Source organism: Ascaphus truei, chromosome 4 (assembly GCF_040206685.1).
Source record: "Ascaphus truei isolate aAscTru1 chromosome 4, aAscTru1.hap1, whole genome shotgun sequence".
Lineage (NCBI taxonomy): Eukaryota > Metazoa > Chordata > Amphibia > Anura > Ascaphidae > Ascaphus > Ascaphus truei.
This window is the reverse complement of record NC_134486.1, coordinates 258,903,579-258,924,373: the sequence shown is the minus strand read 5'-3', so window position 1 is coordinate 258,924,373 and position 20,795 is coordinate 258,903,579. Positions and strand designations below refer to the sequence as shown.

The 20,795-nt window shown below is 46.5% G+C and overlaps 2 protein-coding genes across 5 annotated transcripts in view; one reads left to right on the top strand and one right to left on the bottom strand.

Moving 5' to 3' along the window:
• RPS12 (ribosomal protein S12) overlaps nucleotides 1–20,795 on the bottom strand; it is a 248,085-nt gene that overhangs the window by 120,447 nt on the left and 106,843 nt on the right. The gene's annotated exons all lie outside the window — the stretch shown is intronic.
• The window catches only part of SLC18B1 (solute carrier family 18 member B1), a 136,620-nt gene that overhangs the window by 112,427 nt on the left and 3,398 nt on the right, over nucleotides 1–20,795 (top strand). For 3 of the 4 annotated variants that reach the window (XM_075597344.1, XM_075597346.1, XM_075597343.1), the window contains 4 exons: nucleotides 8,272–8,367; nucleotides 11,796–11,870; nucleotides 13,142–13,235; nucleotides 13,332–13,384. In XM_075597344.1, the coding sequence (XP_075453459.1) occupies nucleotides 8,272–8,367; nucleotides 11,796–11,870; nucleotides 13,142–13,235; nucleotides 13,332–13,384 (318 nt within the window). The remainder of the gene's footprint in view (nucleotides 1–8,271; nucleotides 8,368–11,795; nucleotides 11,871–13,141; nucleotides 13,236–13,331; nucleotides 13,385–20,795) is intronic. The other variant, XM_075597345.1, reaches the window with a different exon arrangement.

The window sequence follows — 20,795 nt, the reverse complement described above, 5'->3', positions numbered from 1 at the left end:
CTCGGGAAGCAGGGGGTCCCCAAGGCTGAAGTTAATGTGGTTCAGCCCAGGAAACCCCATGCATCCATACTCTATTATTAAAAATCATATTAAAGCAGCTTCATTACCGTAGCGGCAAGCCGCTAAGGCAATGAAGGGGTTAAGCCACAGTACCTGCTTTATTGGGGGCAGAGAAGGAGGGTGAATGGGGGATACTTGGCCCAGGGTGGTTGGTTAGGCCTTCAAGGAAGGTTGTGGGAGGAGTTAACACCTCCCGCTATCCACCAGGGAGGCCAAACCACAAATCCCGGACCAAGTACCCCATTCACCCACCCCCTCTTCCCCTAATAAAAATGTAAATACAACAACCCCCTACTGTACACTCCCTTTACCCCCAACAACTCCCCCCCCCCATCACATACAGTATAGTAATGGGGAAAATGTGTATTATCCAAATATGGATAATAGCGCATTTACTGATTAAAAATAAAACATTATCCATCCAGCAAAAAGTCATTTAAAGTTCTACTTACCCCTGCCAGGATGAAGACTGTCCTTGTGTTCCTCCGTGTCTTCCATGGGCAGGAACATTACAATAAAAAAAAAAACTTCTGGCCACTAACTCCTTAATTACTATAGCGATTACTAACCGCTACGGTGATTAAGGTGTTAACCCTCTCCCCCATTACCCACCTGGGATGCCTTACCACACTGCCCGGGGCAACTACGCCTACCCTTCACCCCCTCTACCCATTGATTGGCACTACCCATTGATTGGCACAGTGGTAAACCATGTCCATTATATATGGCTAAAAAAAAAAAAGAGCCACAAAATAAAACACATTACATTTAAATTAAAAAAAAAGCTAATAAACCGATTGATTGGCACAGTGGTACACATGCCTATAATATGGTCATGGTTTGCCAGTGTGGCAATCAATAGGCAAGCTACGAATAAAAAAAATAAGTACTGAATAAAATACATAACATTGCAATACGAAAAAACATTTGCCAATAAACCAATTGATTGGCAGAGTGGTACACCATGCCCATAATATGGCCATCATTTGCCACTATGGCAGTCAATGGGCACCCTAAACAAAGATAAGCACCAAAAATACAATACATATCAATTAAATAAAAACAAGCATTTGCCAACAAATGCATTGCTTGTCACAGTGCTTATTTATAGCCAGAATGGGGCATATATGAGCACATTGACATTCAAAATCCCCCCACACAATTAAATAACATAATTCATGTGTTTCTTACCTTTGCTCTTATCACCCCTGTCCTACTGGAGCAGCAACTTCTGACTCTCTCGACGCAATGCTCATCAAACAGCCGATGTGAAGAAGTCCATGATCATATGTGGATTGAAGAGCCGTCTCCAGTGAGTTCTTCCTTCCTTTGTTCTTTCTTTTCTTAAGTCTTTTTTTCTTTGTAATCCAATGGGGCGAATGTTGTCCCTTCGTCTTCTTGGCATCAAATGACATGGGACGTCCCTCCCTTTAAGATGACGTCACGTCATTTAAAAAAAAAAAAGGGAGAAGCTGTCACATGGTACTCCAACCAATCGGATCGGTGGTGTGCCATGTAATGCTTCACATGGTTTATTTCCCAATCTGATTGATTGGGGTACCATGTGATGGCATTCATTTTGTTTTCTGGTGACGTAATTTTAAGGTTAGGGAAGCATATCCTTTCTGATTGGCTGGCTTCCCTCCCTTTAAGATGACGTCCCTCCTTTAAAAAAAAATAGACTTAATCATATGGTACACCAGCTAATCGCATTGAGGGTGTACCATTTGACAAACAAATGTGACATTACAGGCCTTATATAAGGCCTGTCCCATCTAATATGATGCAAAGAAGATGACAGGACAACATCCGCCCCATTCTGTTACGAAGAAAGTAGAAGGAAGAACTTACCAGAGATATCTCTTCAATCAATATTCAGATGCAGCGGCCATTATTCGAACATTTCACGGAGCCGTTTTCGTGTGCTCTGCTGTATTCCACGCGGCATTCACGCCGCCAATCACCCCAGGCACACGTGTTTATCGCGGTTGCTTTGTTTGAATTTCATGGATTCTGTTTCTTTAGGTGCAATTCTTTGCGTGTCCGTGGCAGAAATTAATGAATTGCAATGTGTACAGTACAAAAACCAGAACGCTAAAATGCCATTTTCTGCACTCGCGTCTTAAGGCGGAAAGGTTGGAAGAAATCACGCGCCCTGACATGGGTATTCCGAGCTATACAACGCGTGAAATGTTCGAATAACGGTCGCTGCATCTGTGTGATCATGGACTTCTTTGCATTGGCTGCTTGAGGCACATTGCGTCGAGGGTCAAGAGGTTGCTGCTCGAGTAGGACGGAGGTGAAGACATCAAAGGTAAGAAACACATGGATTGTATGTTATTTATTTGTGTGGGTTTTTTTGGATGCCCATTGACTGCCAATGTGTTTATCTATGCCACTTTCTGGGTATAAATGTGCACAGTGACAAGCTATGCATTTTTCTCTATATGCTTGTTTTACAAGCAACAAATGTGAGTGCATTTCTCCTTTTTTTACTGTGATAATAAAATTACGTTTTCATACTTCACCATTGGAGGCACCATTTAAAAAAAAATCTTTTTAGATGTTCTGTTCCTTCTTGCTTGTTCAGATGTGGAAATGTTGCAGCTGCTGTTGAGCCATCTCTTTTTACGAAATCACAAAAAAAACAAATGAGGAGTAACAAAGCTTGGAAAATATTGAGTCTGTCACAATGAGTGGACATATGTATTTTGTGTTTCAGATCAATTTAAAATGTTCTGATAAGCTGAATTGTTACTTCCCAAAAGTCACTTGCTGCCAAGGCCGCAGGACTAGAGTTACGACTGGGACCCCACCCCTAAAGTCGGCGATCTTGTGAGCCCTCCCCCCCCCCATTTCACACCTCACAAGCATATCTCTATTTTCCTCCCTCTTCCCACGTATTTATCTCCCACCCGTCTCACTCCCTCTCTTCCTCACTCGCCCCTCTCTCCTCTCACTCTACTCTTCTCCATCAATTACCCCATTCTTACTCAATCCCTTACCCCCTGCCTCGCATGTATTTTTCTCCCCTCCGTGTCACTCTAACAACCTCTTTTCTTCACTCATTCCCTCCCTGCTCCCCCTCCATCAATTACCCCACTCTCACTCAGTCTCCCATCCTCATACTTATTTTCTCCTCTGACACACACAATCCCCCCTTCACAAGAAACATACCAAAAAAAAACACCCACCAAATACAAAAACTTTCCCACCTCAATACAAAAAATCCCCCCCCAATTACATGTTCACGCCAAACCACCCCCTCCCCAAATAAATACCAAACCACCCTCCCAAATACATATAATACACCCCCAAATACATATAATAAAAAACACCCCCAATTACATATAATAAAAAAAAACACACCAAATATATATAATTAAAATAAACACCCCCAAATACAAATAAAAAAATTGCCGTCCCCCAAAAACATCTTAAAAAAAAAAAAACACCAACCCCCAAAGACATACAAAAACAAACAACCCCAAATACATACAAAACCAACCCCCTAAAATACATACGAACCCCCCCCCCCAAATACATATCAAACCATCCCCCCAAATGCATACCAAACCACCCAAATACATATAATAACCCCCCCCCCCAAATACATATATATATACCCCCAAGTACATATTTAAAAAAAAAACAACCCCAAATACAGATTTGGCTATCTTGGAGATGGTCTCAGGCCTCTGCTGCCCCGGCTCTCCCCCAACTTCTTTGCCCAGCTGCGGGCCTCCCTCACTGACTGTCTCACGCTGAGCTTCTGATGCTGGCCGGGCCTCTCCCTCATGCTGGTGCGCACCGGAAGCTGAGAACAGCTTGCTGCTGGCGCCCGCCGACTTCAGAGAGGCCCGGTGCACGCCAGCATCAGAAGCTCAGCATAGAAGAGTCAGTGAGGGATGGAGGCCAAAAGCTGGGGGAGAGCCGGGCCCAGCAGCAATGAGAGGTCCCAACTGCTTTTGCCAGCGGGAAGTCCGAGACACTTGTCCCGGCTCTCTTCCCTCTGTCGGCGGCTCTGCTTGCTTACAAAGTTACTGTGTGCACTGAGGAAACATGTTTTTAACTCCATGGATTTTAGCCAGTGGCAATAAAAAGTGGCTTCGTCCTAAGCAATATTGAAAATAGCTTGCTACCCTTCTATGTAAATATATTCAACAGCAGCCTAGTCCATACTTCAATTTTTTTGATTACGGAGAGCTCCCCTCACCCCAAAACTTTAATGGGATCATCTGTGCATCTGGACCATACTTCAATCTTAGGCACACATACCATCCCACAATGAACAGCCACTTTACCTTTTTAGAAAACAAGGGGAGGGTTGGGGAGTGATCACAGGGCCACACTAATTGTGTACATGTGTATATGCGTATAATTAACTCGGTGCAGAAAATAACTTCACGCATATATACACTTATTTGTTTTTTTTTAATTTGTTTTATTTTCATTTTTATCACTACATTACATTATGACACACTGTGGAGGAAATAACATTGGGGGACCATAAAGAAAGAACTATACACTAGTAATCACTCCTTAAAATACAGTGGACTAAGGTCCTGCTGTTCCTTCTCTATCCCTGTTAAATACAGTACCTATATCCCGTGGCATGGTACAAATATCATGTCACTTTAAATTAGTATCCTAAAGCAACCTTCTCCACCTGTCTGCGCATGCGCAATGTAAATGCGATCAGACACTGTCAACTGACTCAGCGCACACTCGCTAGCAGTGAAGGACATTTGTTTTCATTTCAAAGTCCTCACGCATGCGCTGTGCGAGGCGAGATTAGATGTATAAGCTGTGACATTTTCAGAGTCCCGGCGCATGCTCACTTAGCTCCTGTGGTTCAATTGGAAAGTTGCCCAGTTCCTGCGCGTGTGCGGGGCGCTGTGGTAAGGTGGGAGAATCTAAACTGCCCACGCATGCGCAGGAAGGTAGTGTGAGTGCAGGAGGACATTACTATGTCCCCAGGCATGCGCAGTTGAAGGGCTGATGATCAGCAGCTTCTAAGTCCCTGCGCATGCCTCCATTACGTTACTAGGACCTTGGCAAATATTTTCAAAGTGCCGACGCATGCGCACTAGGACTAGGTGGGATCTGCTTTGTTCACCAACACCCTGCACATGCGCAGTGCAGCTCTACACGCCGATCATATAGGTGAGTTATAAGAACTAAAAACAATCGTACCAACATAATAAAAAGACACTTTATCATCTGAATGTGTAGTTAATAGTCTTTATTGCTTACTATGGCCATATGTGTGTTCAGGAGGTGTACTTAGGTATATGATGCACTGTGTATGTGCAACAGCTGTTAATCATTAATGACTAATTAAGGTACTGCTGGGGTATAAAAGGTTTCAGTCCCCTCTCCCCCAGTAATAATAATTTGTCCCTGAAGAAGCTCCTTTGCTGGAGGGAAACGCGTGTTGGACGCGCAGTTGTGTCAGTCTCCTACTTGGAGCTGTTTTAATGTAGTGCCTTTAGTCTCCTGGTTCTATCTATGCAGACGGCATTAGCTTGATAAATATAACAACAGGCAGTGAGTCTGCTTTCCTGCTATACATAATACATGATATATACACAATCTGAGCCTCTCTGCTGGGTAACTCTCTGTCAATGGCACTGTGAGTACCAGCTCAACTATACTGAGGGTTATTGTGGATTGATTGCGTCTGTGTCAGCGTCACTTCTCTAGCATATGCATTTAATACAACCATAGGTGTTCGCTGCTATATATATCATTGCAGGATTGCTGTGCCTTTGACCAGTTAAAGGCTCACTGAGTAGGATACGGTTACCTACAGTCTGCATCTATACTCCAGAGGGGTTAATACCCTGACTTTCAGCATCCACTGTCCTGTCAAACCCAGGAATATTGCATTTGGGTTTGCACAATCATACATTTATTGACAGGGTTGCACGCTATTGAATATTTAATTCATTTAAAAAAAAAAACACATAGTAGACTACGTTTGGTAATATATGTTTTAAGTAAATTTATTAAAAGTTAGATTTTACAATATGTAGGTGTGCAGTTAGTGAATTCTTTAGTGGACTCATTCATTTTGTGTTCCCCTTCCCCCTCTTTTTGCCTGATTCACTTTACCTTTTTGCTTCAACGTTGTCCCTTATTCTCACTAGATTGTAAACTTTCACTAACAGGACCCTCATTACCTTTTCTATCTGTTTGCACTTATTTGTCTTTATTTGGTATGTCATTCTGATTATGTAATATACATAACCCTGTACCCCCATTGTACCGTGATGTGGAATGTGTCGGTGCTTTATACATAAAGAATAATACTAATAATAAGTCTTTATAAAAAGGAAATCATTTTTACTTTTGTTGCTGTTAAGCCTCTGGAAGATGAATATACGACTAGCATAACTTCTCATAATAATAATAATAATAATAATAATAATAATAATAAAACAATGTAATGCAAGTTCTCCCTATGTGTTTCAGGCTCTTCTAAAACTATAGCTGTTAGTCTTCTATGCAGTTGCACAATAAGTTGCACTGAATGCAGGTACAGTAGTCTGTTATACTAAACCAAATAATGAGAAGGCAAAATTTACATACTACAGTATAATAAACAATATTCCCTTTGTGTTACATGATATAAATAACAGGAAGTGATATGACGATAACACAGTGCTGTTGTACCCGTTGTGAGGATCATTTGTGTACCTGCACCGCACAAAGAACTGTCTCCTTCAAAAAAAAGTGTTACACTTAATGCTAGTGAATTGTTACTCTGTAGTGAATTGTTACTCTGTTTATATTAGCATTTGGCGCCACACAGTATATGTTTTTCACTACAGTTACACTTAATGCACACAAGGTTAATGATCTTAATATATAAAATCGAAAGGTTAGTGCTATCTGCGGTGAATCTGATTGGTCCTCAGCCTCTGGCCAATCAGATTGGTGGGTCTGACGTCACCCAATTGTGTCTGTCTCTGTGTCTGTCTGTCTCTCTGTCTCTCTCTCTCTCCCTCCCTCTCCTTCTCCCTCTCCACCTCCCTCTCCACCTCCCTCCCCGGCGCTCAGTCACCTCCCTCCCCGGCGGGGGAGACAGGCAGTGGGCAGCCTTGTGGCGCCGAGTGCCTAAGATGGCGGCGCCCGGAAGGACCCCCTTCCTCCTGCAGCTGCCTCGCGGCGGCGGCGCTGGGAGGTGAGAAACGGAGAGGTGACGTGTGTGTGTGTGTCACTGTGTGTGTGTCACTGTGTGTGTGTGTCACTGTGTGTGTGTGTGGGACACTGTAGGGTGGGGACCGGAGCTGCGCATGGGGGGGGGGGGAGGAGCGGAGAGAGAGGGGGGAGCAGAGAAACATACAGGGGGAGTGGAGAGGAGGGACACGGAAATTTTAAGCAACCCCCCCTCCTGTCGACTGTCCCCCCCCTCCTGTCCACCTCCCACCTCCTGTCCACCCCCCCTCCTGTCCACCCCCCACCCCCTCCTGTCCACCCCCCACCCCCTCCTGTCCACCCCCACCCCCTCCTGTCCACTGTCCCCCCCCACCCCCTCCTGTCCACTGTCGTCGTCCCCTCCTGTCCACTGTCGTCCCCTCCTGTCCACTGTCCCCCCCCCTCCTGTCCACTGTCCCCCCCCTCCTGTCCACTGTGTCCCCCCACCTCCTGTCCACTGTCCCCCCCCCCCCCCCCTCCTAGCAGGAAATTTAACTCACGGGCAACGCCGGGTCTCTCAGCTAGTTGAAAATATAAATGGAAAACCTACTGTATTATCTGCTGACTGTCACACAGAATTTATCATATTGTTTTCAATTGTTATCGTTTATTTGTAAAGCAGCAACATATACCGCAGCGTGGTACAATGAGGGTACAGAGTTATGTATATTGCATAAACAGAATGACATACAAGTAAGGACAAACAAGCGCAAACAGATAAAGTAAGTAAGAAGGGCCCTGCTTGTGAAAGCTTTCAATAAAGGACTAACAGAAAAGGCCATCTTTGCTAAGTGGTAAGACACCTTATGGTCCATTCATATGGTGCCTTACCACTGATTAGATATGACCCTAAGGGAGTGATGAGGTCTGAGAGGCACTGAAAAAAACCCAAACCTAAGAGGAGTTGGGGCCAGGATCACTATGGGGGCAGCGACAAAATCTCTCAACCACTAAAGATAAGTGTTGGCATGTATGCAATTGATTAAGCCCTTTGTTCTTGTTTTGCAGTGAACTTTGGCTGTTTGTCCTAGTGCTGGTCATGAATGGCTTTACTCTTGGCCTGTGTACCATACCGGTCTTCCCAGAAATGCTCACCTGTGTATAGTAAGTATGACTCATGCTGTGGCCTAGAATCTTGGGCCCAGATCCACAAAAAAGTGCTGAGCTTTAGCACACATTTACTCTATTATTCATAGGAATGGTAGTAAAGGTGTACTAAAACTTAGCACCCTTTTGTTGATCTGGGACATAATATTTAGCCAATTTCCAAGATGAAAAGTTGGTAATTGCCAGGTTTATACAGTACTTGGGAATGGGAAGCTAGCATACAGTACCTAATTCATTACATCTAGATATGTGTGAAGTTGTCCCATTTCGCAAAATATTGTGCATTTGTTGTTTTAGACTTGATTTTTTTGCGAAAGAGTTTGTATTTTTGTGTTTGAGCTACAGATGTAGCATCTTGTATCTATTAGCTGCCAGAGAGTATGTGCTGGTGCACAGTGTGCAAAGCTTTGACCGTCCGCGGCGCACTGCATAGCAGGGGGTAATGACCCATCCGGTTTAACAGAGCGGGGGTCCCTGCATCTGAATGGGGCTCGCACTGTGTGAATCATACCGGCTTGCACCTATCTGTAAGAGATGCGCAGTAAGATTTGGACAGAATCGGTCACTCTCCCATGGCGCCTCTAACAGGTGATCACATGGCTTTTATTTTAATAACACCGTATTGAAGCAGGGGGTCTCTACGGAGCTGAATCGCATTAATTTCAGCGCCGGTAACAACTCGGGTTTCTGTTATGGGGTGCTGCTATCTCCCTGCATTGTTTAAATGTCCGAGTCAATTAACGTGGGAGAATTAAACATGGCGGAGATACTGGCACCCCTCATCAGGGCCTGTAACTTGGGAAGCACGGAGTCCCTTAATACTGTGTTATTAAAATAAATGCAGCTTCATTACCTTAGCAGCTAGCTGCCAAGGTAATGAATGGGTTACATCAGAGTAACTAGTTTATTTTGGGTGGAAGGGGTAGATGAAGGGGCTTGTTGCCCCAGGGTGGGTGTTAGGCCTACTGGGAAGGTTGCGGGTGAGGTTAACCCCTTCATTACCTTAGTGATAGTAACTGCAATGGTTATGAAAGGGTTAACCCCTCATACCACACACCTGAGAGGCCTAATCACCTACCCTCAGGAAACTACCACATTTACCCAATCCCTCTACCACCAATAAACATTAAAATACAATATTAACACCAAAATTAGTCACTTACATGGTTTTCATTTTCCAGCCTAGTTAAACTCTTGCAGCAGTTGTCACAGTCTCAAAAATTGTGGAAAAGTACACATACTGTGTCATTTGTGATTCCTAAGTAATATATTAGTTTTTTTTTTTTAATTTTATCAAGACAGTTCAATAGGAGATACTGTGGTGCTCCAAAAATCATATGCAACCACATATATTGTGTCATAAATCCATAAGCGTCAGGATGCTTGTGTATTAATCACTCTTCAAAATGATGAAAAGATGATGGGACTCCATGCCTAGCGGCATCCACTTGATGACCACAGATAATGGCACATTTGTATAACCCATTAATTATAAGCAGCAGTTATGTGTAACAGGAAACAATTACATGGAACCATGGCCCAATACCTGTATCCTTTGCAGGAACACTGTTAGAGCATCCAGGGCGTGCAGTCTGTAGTTAGAGATGATCCAATGTAGTATAACAGCAGCCAGAGCACAGCCAATGACTAGTAGTCAAAATAACCCCAGGCAGACTACAAAATTCGTTGAGCACTTTGTGCTTCGGCATAAAATGCGTAGGTGGTGCGTTCATGTAGCTCCTGCTTTTTGTGGATGTCTGCATTAAATTGCTGATCAACAAATTTTGGAGTCTGCCTGGCGCTATTTTGACTATTAGTGATTGACTGTGCTCTGGCTGCTGTTATACTACATTGGATAATTTTAACAACCTATAGAAATGGAATCAACGCTCTCCAATTAACTAGAAAGATAAACTAAGGTGCAATGGGGTGAACGCATATAGTAGAGACATAAGTTAACCAAAGTTAACACAAGAAACCCAATTACTGCACTCAAAGTATAGTATAAATACCATAGTGGTATGGGTATACAATAACCCACTGGAGGAGTAGTGTATTCCTCGTAGAATTGACACACCAGGGTGAGTATTGTTCTCACAATTAATCAAAAAGAATAACATTTTATTTCAATATAACACATTTGACGGGAGGAAAGGGTTAATACCTCATTTGCATTACTGTGGTTGCCCTGTCCCAGCCATTTTTATTCCCCATTTGCAGGCCATTGCCTGCGAGGGTAAAAGACAAGATGCATTGCTTGCCATACCCTCTAACCGACACATGATGGCAGTCTAGAAGCCGGCATTTCAATGAGAAATACTAATTCTAGAACGAAAGCACCCAGAAACCTGATATGTGAGGTGCAAATACAGTGTAAAAATGATATTTATGCGCATGTAGTGGTTCAGTTATAACACAATCTTAACATGTTGTTTAATAATGTGGGTAAAAACTCCAGATCTTAAATGTAAGGCAGGAGCTATTTCTTGTAAGTCCAAGCAGGAATTCTGTGGACATACAGCTTTGATATGGGTGAATGAGCTCTGGTATTTTTATGATGGAGCCTCAAAGAGATCGAGCTGATTAGCATCTTCCTGTCTAAAAGAGTGTCATTTATGAAAAGACCCAGCAGACCCATAATGTATGCATAACTGACATACTGATGCACAGCAGATGTCAGGCTAGTGACCCCTTCGGGTCAAAAATCAGACTTAGTGGTGCCAAGAAATGGGTGTAGCCCAGGTATGCTAAGTGGCATGGGCGTCAACCTGACCCATGCGCCCTGCCCACCAGACAGCCCTTTTGATCGGTCTTATGAACTGTGGGTAACTTGGCTATTCGTGGGTTGTTTTGTTCCCACGAGGGGGATTGGATCCACATGTTAAAGATAGCTTTGGCCAGTCTATAACTGTGGCTCCCCAGGTATGCAAGTGTGATTCCTGAATTTTAATCTATGATGTAAAGATGCAAGACTTTGTTCCAGCACAGCAGCAACCAGTCCAGGAGTGAAGGGATTAACAACAACATAACCACAGGACTTTTAAAACCAAGGCTGCATTTCTTGCACTGGCAAGCAAAGGACAATTTCTTTCGTTCCAAGGACAATTTATTTTGTACCCTTATCCCAGTGAGTGTTGTTTTAAGTGTATTCTGCAGATGTCGTGTGTTTGTCTAGTAAGGAAATAAATCACAATTTATTTTGCAACTTGTTCTGTTCAATCAAGTACCCAGAAATATAAATGTGTTGATAAAAGTTGGTGTCATCGTGACAACACAACAATAACGTTTAAAAATATATACAAAAGGTTAATTAAAATCCCCGGGTAGGTGGTTTCTTTTGTCATTACAATAGAATAGTTAGGGAAATTGTAATATAATTTTATAGCATGAGTATTTTGTAATGTCAAAATAATTTTTGCTTGTAGTGAGAATGGATTTGAAGAAGGCTTGAGCACTCTTGGTCTTATCTCTGGATTGTTCAATGCCATGTGGTCTGTTGGGTATGTTTTATATCATTGCCTTTTTTAAATCTTGCAATATAAATGGTTGATTAACACACACATATTCCCAGTAAGCTCAAACTCCAACACCCACCACATCATGAATATATATTTATGTCAAAAAGAGTGTTAATGAGCGTGGCAAATGTATACAACAAAAGACAGGGGTGCCCAATGCTACATCCAATTGACAAAACATATATGGTAATAAGTATAAAGTTAAATACTTCAATATAATATAATACCTCTGTATGGGGAAAGAAGCATAGTAGATCCTGTTCTTGCAGCAAAATGAAAAGACCTCCCAAGTTAAAAAGTTGAGGAGGGGTGAGCTCTGGTGGGAGGTGCCACCTACCTCCAAACACCTACCTTTATTTTGCTGCAAGAACAGGATCTACTATGTTTCTTTCCCCTCATACAGAGGTAAAAGAAAGTGTTCACAGTGTAGTGTTAGGACCTGCAAAGTTTGGTTATACCTTGGCGTGCTATGCAGGCTTATGATGCTTTGGCCAAAGGATCTAACTAAATAACCAAGAAAATATTATTATTGAAGTATTTAACTTTATACTTATTACCAAATATAAATGGTTGTAAATAACCAGTCCTTTTTAATTGAATGTAATTGAATGTGTGAAAAACAGAGCTTACTGTATTTTCTTATTTTAACTTTATTAGGTTGATCAATAAAAAGGTACAGTACATGTGGAAGTACATGTAAAAACAGTGAAGAGATGAGTGTATTATGAAAACCCTTGTGTTTCTTTAATTTTGAAATGAAAGGTGGTAGAATGGATAAGAGATTGGTTAAAGTATAGATAACATTAGTGGTGTAACTACAGTATATTTTTGGGGGCCCTTGCAAAAAAAATTCAAGTGCCCCTTAAATAATAAAACAAAAAAATTGTTTCCACTGGGGTCCCCATGTCAGTGGTCATGCAAGCACCTCCCCCTCTTACACACAACCATGCTCTCATATCCTCACTCCTCCCCCCTTGTATTTCCATCCATCCCACTTCCCCCATGTATTAATCTCCCTCCCACTCCCCCGTTGTATTTCCTTCCTTCCCACTCTCCCTCCCCCCATCCTCCCCAGCTGGACTCCCCAGGATGTGCCCAGGCATCCCGGGCGTTAGTTATTTGACTGATCTGGGACTGGTGCTCTATAATATCTTTATAAGTGACATTACAAATGGTTTAGTGAATCTAGGGCTAAATCAGGTTTGGATTCATTATTCCGCTAATCACTTAATTATTCTTGTTCTTATACCTAGTTCGTTTGTGGGCCCAATTTTTGGCGGATTTCTAAATGAAAAGTTTCACTTTGAATGGGCAGCAGCCATGCAAGGACTCGTACCATTAGTGTCTGTAAGTACTGTAGAATCCAATACTGATTTACCAACTTTCATATAATGTTGCAAAATATTTTTGTATTATTTCTTTCCTTTTCCATTTACTTTCCAGAGTCTGTTGAGTACAATATTTTACATTTGGGAATCTCATCAAAAAAGGAGAAGGTGAGACAACTTAGCACATCGTCAACTTTAGTGTTAATGTGTGCAAAACATCCCTAGTAGGAAGGAGCAGGACTAGCAATGAGCTTGGATTGGGAGGTAGGACTATTAATTAGGAGTTTACTTTGAAAAAAAGACTTGTCCTACAGATGTGCCCAGACTTACTGTTGCTTATGTAACGGGTATTCCACCCCACCCAATCTCATATATAGTGTGGGTGAGTAGAACATGTAGTGTTACCGGTGTGGTGCGTATACCTGCAGGCTCACAGGAGGTCTGAGCCTCCGCTAATGAGAGCCTGGGGTGACTCCTCTGGAACGGATCTTCGTTTGCAGCGCCTCCACCTATGTAGGATTCTATGGAAATGTAGAATGACCCTACATAGGAACCCACTCAGAAACCACATACACAGTATTATGGATAACAGGTTTACTGAATGAACAATGACAACACCTTACTTCAAAACACTATATCAATACCAGTGCATCAATACAACTACGTACCATCCCCCCACCCACATGTCCATCATCACATTCCCCTCAGTCTCTGGAGTGTCCACAGCAATAAAGACCAGTGTGAGTGTGAGGGATAGCGCTTCCCTGTGTTGGGGCCCGGTGGTGCACTTAATATATACAGAGGTACCTTCCGAGCACTCCGATGCTCGGGACTGCAACTATCTTCTAAAAGGGTCAGACGTCCGTCTGATCCTATCCAGGTACTTCTGCAGTGGACCCCAACGAGGGTCCCACCGCTTCACGGGAACACAACAGTCTCTTGGTACAGCAACCGAACCACAGGAACAGCCACGCCGCTATCCCTGTCTATCCTTAACTAATCCTAGCGTGACAGGAACCCTAACCTAGGGCCTGTCCCTGATGAACCGCAACCTGGGTGGCTTAGGGGAAATCTCCTAGGGCCTGCGGAGTAATACCCTGTCCCACTCCCCTAGCTACCCAGTCCCTAACTGTATCTACTACTACTACTAGATACTCCTAACAGCCTAACGCACCTGCAGCCGACACACAGCTCACACTGTCAGCCTGCAGGGAATCACACACGCTGCACACACTGCGCCCAGCACATGCAGCACAACACACACAGAACGGTACACACCATTCACTGGAGAGGGAGAGTCTATTTGGGACCTAAGGGGTTAATAGTATTCCTACTCCCCTAACGAGGCCCAGTCCTGACTCCCACTAACAACCGACTAACCTGAGTGACAGGGTCCCTTACTCTAGGGCATTCCCTGGCAACACTCACTATATGGGATACCTAGAGCTATCTTGGGCCAAGGGGGTGCTGGCTAGTACAGGGGATCCCTCTCTCCCGTACCCTACCTCCTTCCCTTGTCTGCCTCCTTGCTCTGCTCCTTCCTGACTGCCTAACGTGCTGCAAGCCCGCCAAATGTATCTCTTTTCCCAGGGGTCTCCTAAGCCCTATTGGCTCCCTGGTGTCACATGGGGCTCGCAAAGGCTCTTGGGATATGTAGTCCCAGCTCAGAGCCTTCCCTGGTAGGCTAGGGGTTCGCGGGCTTTCTCTCCCCTGCCCTGCGTGTGCGCAAGCTTTCCCGGGCTTTCTCTCTCCTCCCTGAGCTGCCCCTACTCTCGCGCGAGCTATCCTTGCCTCAGGAGCCCTCCCTGCGCCTACGCGTCCCTGCGCATGCGCAACGCTGTCTTCAATGGTGGCGCCCTGCCTCACCGGCCGCCGGGACCTTAGAGACGCGATCGCGGCCTTAGCAACGGCCCGATCGCGTCCCCGGCAACCGGCCGCAGGCAGGAGAAGCCGCGCTGCTCCCTGCTCCAGCCCCCACCCTTGGAAGCAGCCGTCGGGGTTTTCAGTACCCGCGATCGAGCTGCGCCAGGGAAGGGGGGTCTCCAGGAGCTGCTGGGGACCAGGGTTACACTCTCCCCCTGGTGAAACACCCAACGCCCTCGCTTGGGGAACGACATAGCATGGTACACAGTTATACAATGAAAAGGCAGTGCATATGTACAACTTATCAATGGTGACTTTAAACCCCAGGTTACAATGCATTTCACACCCATTAATACCCGAGACTAGCTGAGACCGTTTGTGGGGTGCCCCTACCAGATCAGATGGGGGTACCTCACTTTTGCGTCCGTGAGCCTCCCCCAGAAAAATTTCTTGGAGAGCACACTCTAAGGCGAAAGTTTCTGGCTCTTCGCTACTTCCTCCCCCTGGTGGAAGGAGTAGCCCAGTGTCTCGGAAGCAGACCTTTACCCGGTCATCCGCGGCAGGGATGCGGTAGACCAGGAGGCCAGGACCTTTCCCGCGGTCCACCACCTGGCGAATGGCACGCTCCTTTTTGGGCGTAAAGGAGGCCAGTCTTCCTGGATCGTCCTTTACACAGTCCTTGTCCCTACGGACTTGCGAGGCTTCCACTGAGAAGCAAGCACTGGGAAATGTCTCGGTTTCACCTGGCAGGGGGAAAAAAGTAGACACCTTACCCCTGCGGTGATTCATGGTGGCCAACAGGTCCTCGGGGACGCTGTCAGTTCCCACCTTGGTGGTATCGGGACCTGTCCCCAATTCTTCTGGGACAGTCCACTCACTGACTCGAACTTCGGGAGCGTTGGATCCCAGTCCTGGGACCACTTGCGTCGGAGCACACGGGCTCACACTCCGCTCAGGAACCGTAGCTTTGGCCTTCTTCACGGCCACCTCCATCGGAGTCGGTGGGGAACAAGGGGGTTCCTTACCACTCTGCTGGCTGACGATGGGCTTCCCTTCTTCCGGAAGGATCGACGGTAGACACTGGTCCACTCTCTTCCCTGGACAGCTACCTTCTAATGAGGACACCTCCGCCAGGACGCGATGAAGAGGGGAGCCCTTCGCCCGGGCGACCAGACTTAAGGAGCCATCGTGCTCCGCGGTCACCTGGAGGCTCACCCCCGACACCCCTGGGGCAGTCGACTCACCCTTGTCGGCGTTAGGTACTGGTCCCCATTCTAGAACCGATGGTACCTCTGTAGTAGGTCGGACTGACCATTGTAGGGCACACGGGCTCACAGCCGGGTCCGCAACATCGGGACACACTTCCTCTAGGGCACACGGGCCCACAGCAGGCTCTGCATTCGCCGAGATATTGTGTTCATTGGTGTCACTAAAGTGGTCCGCCGGCAGGCGCATCACCACAAGTGGCGGGTCGCTGGATTCACTAGAAGAAGGTGGGGGTATATACACCTTACCCTGTGATTCCTCTGCCTCACTGCTGGGGTGGTTCGCCGGTAGGCGCATCGCCACCGATGGGAATTCAACCTTGTCCGCTGGCAACATCACGATCGGATCCTCCGCCAACGTGTTGCTCGGCTCCAGGATGGGCTGATCCGGGTTCTGTGGTTCCTGCTCAGGAACCAGGTCTAGAAGGTTCACTTGGGCGCACTGGCCCTCCGAAATGTCTATGAGAAGGGTAGATGGGTTAGTTATACTGACCGGCTCTTCAGGCTGGGGCACAATAGGTTTTAAGAACCAGGCACCGCAATCTTCACATTGAGGCTCCCACGCCAATGCCGCTCTAGAACAGTCACATGTAGGGCTAAAATACTGTATGCTCAGTTCTCCATCCACGGTGCCGGTCTTGAAATCCAGCGGTAGCTGAAATAGGTCGGCTCCTTGGACATAAGCTTTTTGCAGGCATGTGCACATTAATGTAAGGGCTTTCACTCCTGGCGCGTGCCAGGCCACATACACATTGGGGTGTACTCCCTTACAGTCTGTTTCATCACTATCAGGAAACCAAGAGTCTATTTCATTTATGTCGGCCACAGTGCCCTTTTCCTCGGTCTGTCCTGTAGCCGCCAACGGCACGGGTTGCAGAGTCGGTATCCTGCAGCAGCCACACATGCGTCCCCAGGCCAATTTACAAAATGAGCAGTCACCCTGGTTACAGAAACATTCCAGGCACCCATCCTCGTTCGCGTCTTCCAACCGCCCCTTTATCAGGCACGTCAAAACACCAAAGTTCATACTACCCGACGGACTCAATGATTCGATCATACACGGGCACAACAAAAAGGATACGCACCCGGCCTTAGTCTGCCAGAGTCCATATGACGACGAGCAATTTTCTTTGCACCCCGTACTTTCTTTGATGGAGACAGCAGTCACGGGTGAAGGCGCACTGGGCCTGCTCCCCCTGGTGGAATCTGAAGGAGGGGCAGCACACTCTTTCATTAAGTGACTCTGGCTCGGCACAGAGTTATTCAGTTGGCGGGGGCGGGGCTTAGGGTTTCCCGCCAAGCTCGGACAGTTTGCAACATTTTCCCGCGCGGGCGGGAAATCAGCACGTGACTTCTTCATGGCGAACAAAAATAGCACAATTTAGAAAAATGAAAACAGGGCACCCCAGGTCAATCTCATTAGCGCCTCCAAATGTAACGGGTATTCCACCCCACCCAATCTCATATATAGTGTGGGTGAGTAGAACATGTAGTGTTACCGGTGTGGTGCGTATACCTGCAGGCTCACAGGAGGTCTGAGCCTCCGCTAATGAGAGCCTGGGGTGACTCCTCTGGAACGGATCTTCGTTTGCAGCGCCTCCACCTATGTAGGATTCTATGGAAATGTAGAATGACCCTACATAGGAACCCACTCAGAAACCACATACACAGTATTATGGATAACAGGTTTACTGAATGAACAATGACAACACCTTACTTCAAAACACTATATCAATACCAGTGCATCAATACAACTACGTACCATCCCCCCACCCACATGTCCATCATCACATTCCCCTCAGTCTCTGGAGTGTCCACAGCAATAAAGACCAGTGTGAGTGTGAGGGATAGCGCTTCCCTGTGTTGGGGCCCGGTGGTGCACTTAATATATACAGAGGTACCTTCCGAGCACTCCGATGCTCGGGACTGCAACTATCTTCTAAAAGGGTCAGACGTCCGTCTGATCCTATCCAGGTACTTCTGCAGTGGACCCCAACGAGGGTCCCACCGCTTCACGGGAACACAACAGTCTCTTGGTACAGCAACCGAACCACAGGAACAGCCACACCGCTATCCCTGTCTATCCTTAACTAATCCTAGCGTGACAGGAACCCTAACCTAGGGCCTGTCCCTGATGAACCGCAACCTGGGTGGCTTAGGGGAAATCTCCTAGGGCCTGCGGAGTAATACCCTGTCCCACTCCCCTAGCTACCCAGTCCCTAACTGTATCTACTACTACTACTAGATACTCCTAACAGCCTAACGCACCTGCAGCCGACACACAGCTCACACTGTCAGCCTGCAGGGAATCACACACGCTGCACACACTGCGCCCAGCACATGCAGCACAACACACACAGAACGGTACACACCATTCACTGGAGAGGGAGAGTCTATTTGGGACCTAAGGGGTTAATAGTATTCCTACTCCCCTAACGAGGCCCAGTCCTGACTCCCACTAACAACCGACTAACCTGAGTGACAGGGTCCCTTACTCTAGGGCATTCCCTGGCAACACTCACTATATGGGATACCTAGAGTTATCTTGGGCCAAGGGGGTGCTGGCTAGTACAGGGGATCCCTCTCTCCCGTACCCTACCTCCTTCCCTTGTCTGCCTCCTTGCTCTGCTCCTTCCTGACTGCCTAACGTGCTGCAAGCCCGCCAAATGTATCTCTTTTCCCAGGGGTCTCCTAAGCCCTATTGGCTCCCTGGTGTCACATGGGGCTCGCAAAGGCTCTTGGGATATGTAGTCCCAGCTCAGAGCCTTCCCTGGTAGGCTAGGGGTTCGCGGGCTTTCTCTCCCCTGCCCTGCGCGTGCGCAAGCTTTCCCGGGCTTTCTCTCTCCTCCCTGAGCTGCCCCTACTCTCGCGCGAGCTATCCTTGCCTCAGGAGCCCTCCCTGCGCCTACGCGTCCCTGCGCATGCGCAACGCTGTCTTCAATGGCGGCGCCCTGCCTCACCGGCCGCCGGGACCTTAGAGACGCGGCCCGATCGCGTCCCCGGCAACCGGCCGCAGGCAGGAGAAGCCGCGCTGCTCCCTGCTCCAGCCCCCACCCTTGGAAGCAGCCGTCGGGGTTTTCAGTACCCGCGATCGAGCTGCGCCAGGGAAGGGGGGTCTCCAGGAGCTGCTGGGGACCAGGGTTACACTTAAATCATTTAAATGTCCTCTCCAGTCCCTTGATGATGTAGATCAGGGGTGCACAAACTTCCTGCTATGCACCCCCCTGCTTTCTCTCCCCCTGTCTGATGCCCCACGCCCCCTACCTCTAATGCGGCGTCATTTGATGCAGCATTGCCATGGAGAAGCAGGGACTGAAGCCGACTGAAGCTGGGTAAGTGAGCCGCGCCCCCCCTCAAAAGTCCCCCCCCCCCTGAAAAAAAGTCTCACGCCCCCCAGTTTACGTACCCCTGATGTAGATGACCGAATATGGTCATGTAGCCTCCCCCTCATGATGTAGAGCCCTATATTTGAGCATCTACGTCATCCAGGGGGAAGGAAATACTGTACAGCCCTGCAGGGAGACGACTCCAGATGGTGAAAGGGGTCTTCTGGGCCACGATGGCACGTAAAAGCAGTGCTGTCCGGCAGGCTGCAATTGATTACGGTATCTAAAACAGCAAGTCTGGACACACCTGTATATTCTTGGGAATTTCGATATTGTGAGGGCAAAGTAGGATATATGTATGCAGCTGTAAGGACTATTTTGTGCCAACATATTTACCATTTCTCTAAGGAAGTATGGGTAGACCGTGAAATACATTAAAATTCCTTCTAATCAATTATAGTAAGGGGCGCTTAGAAATGGACCTAAGAATGCAACCAAATTAAAAAGAGGCTCACATATTCTATAAGTGCTATAAAGAGCGGTTCCCTTGCTGCATCATAAGGTGGTTGCGTACATTTTTATAATAATCGATAGACTCAGCCTGTGCGAGTCTGAATGCAATCATAATACATATATTAAACAGTTAATATGTGCAAATGATCCCAGTGTTGATTAGCACTGAAAAACATGCAGCCATGTGTAAAATTGGTGTACAGATCTCTCTCATACTGAGCAGTAACTCCTGGTAAAAAGGCAGGGTTGCCAGTAGTTATCATGGAGGTTTGCCCTCAAACCCTGTGATGTGTCATATGTAGCAAAGGAAGTGACAGCATGCTTTGTGTCCACTGTTAGTGACACAGAGGTGGGTCTTTCTGGAGCCTATATATTGCACAGCACTTCCAAAAGTTAGTGTTCAGAGTTGGAGTGAGTTCAAGGTGTTCATCCTAAGTGTCTGCAGCAGTTCAAGTCTGTCTGTCAGAGTGGCAAAGGGACAATATGATTACACACTGTGTCCAGGTCTCTGGCACAGCTGGTGGTCTCCCTTAGGGGAGAGGTGGAAAGACCACTTGATTAAAGAGTCAGGAGGAACCTTCTTAATGGAGTGCCACTACAAGATGTGCGGCT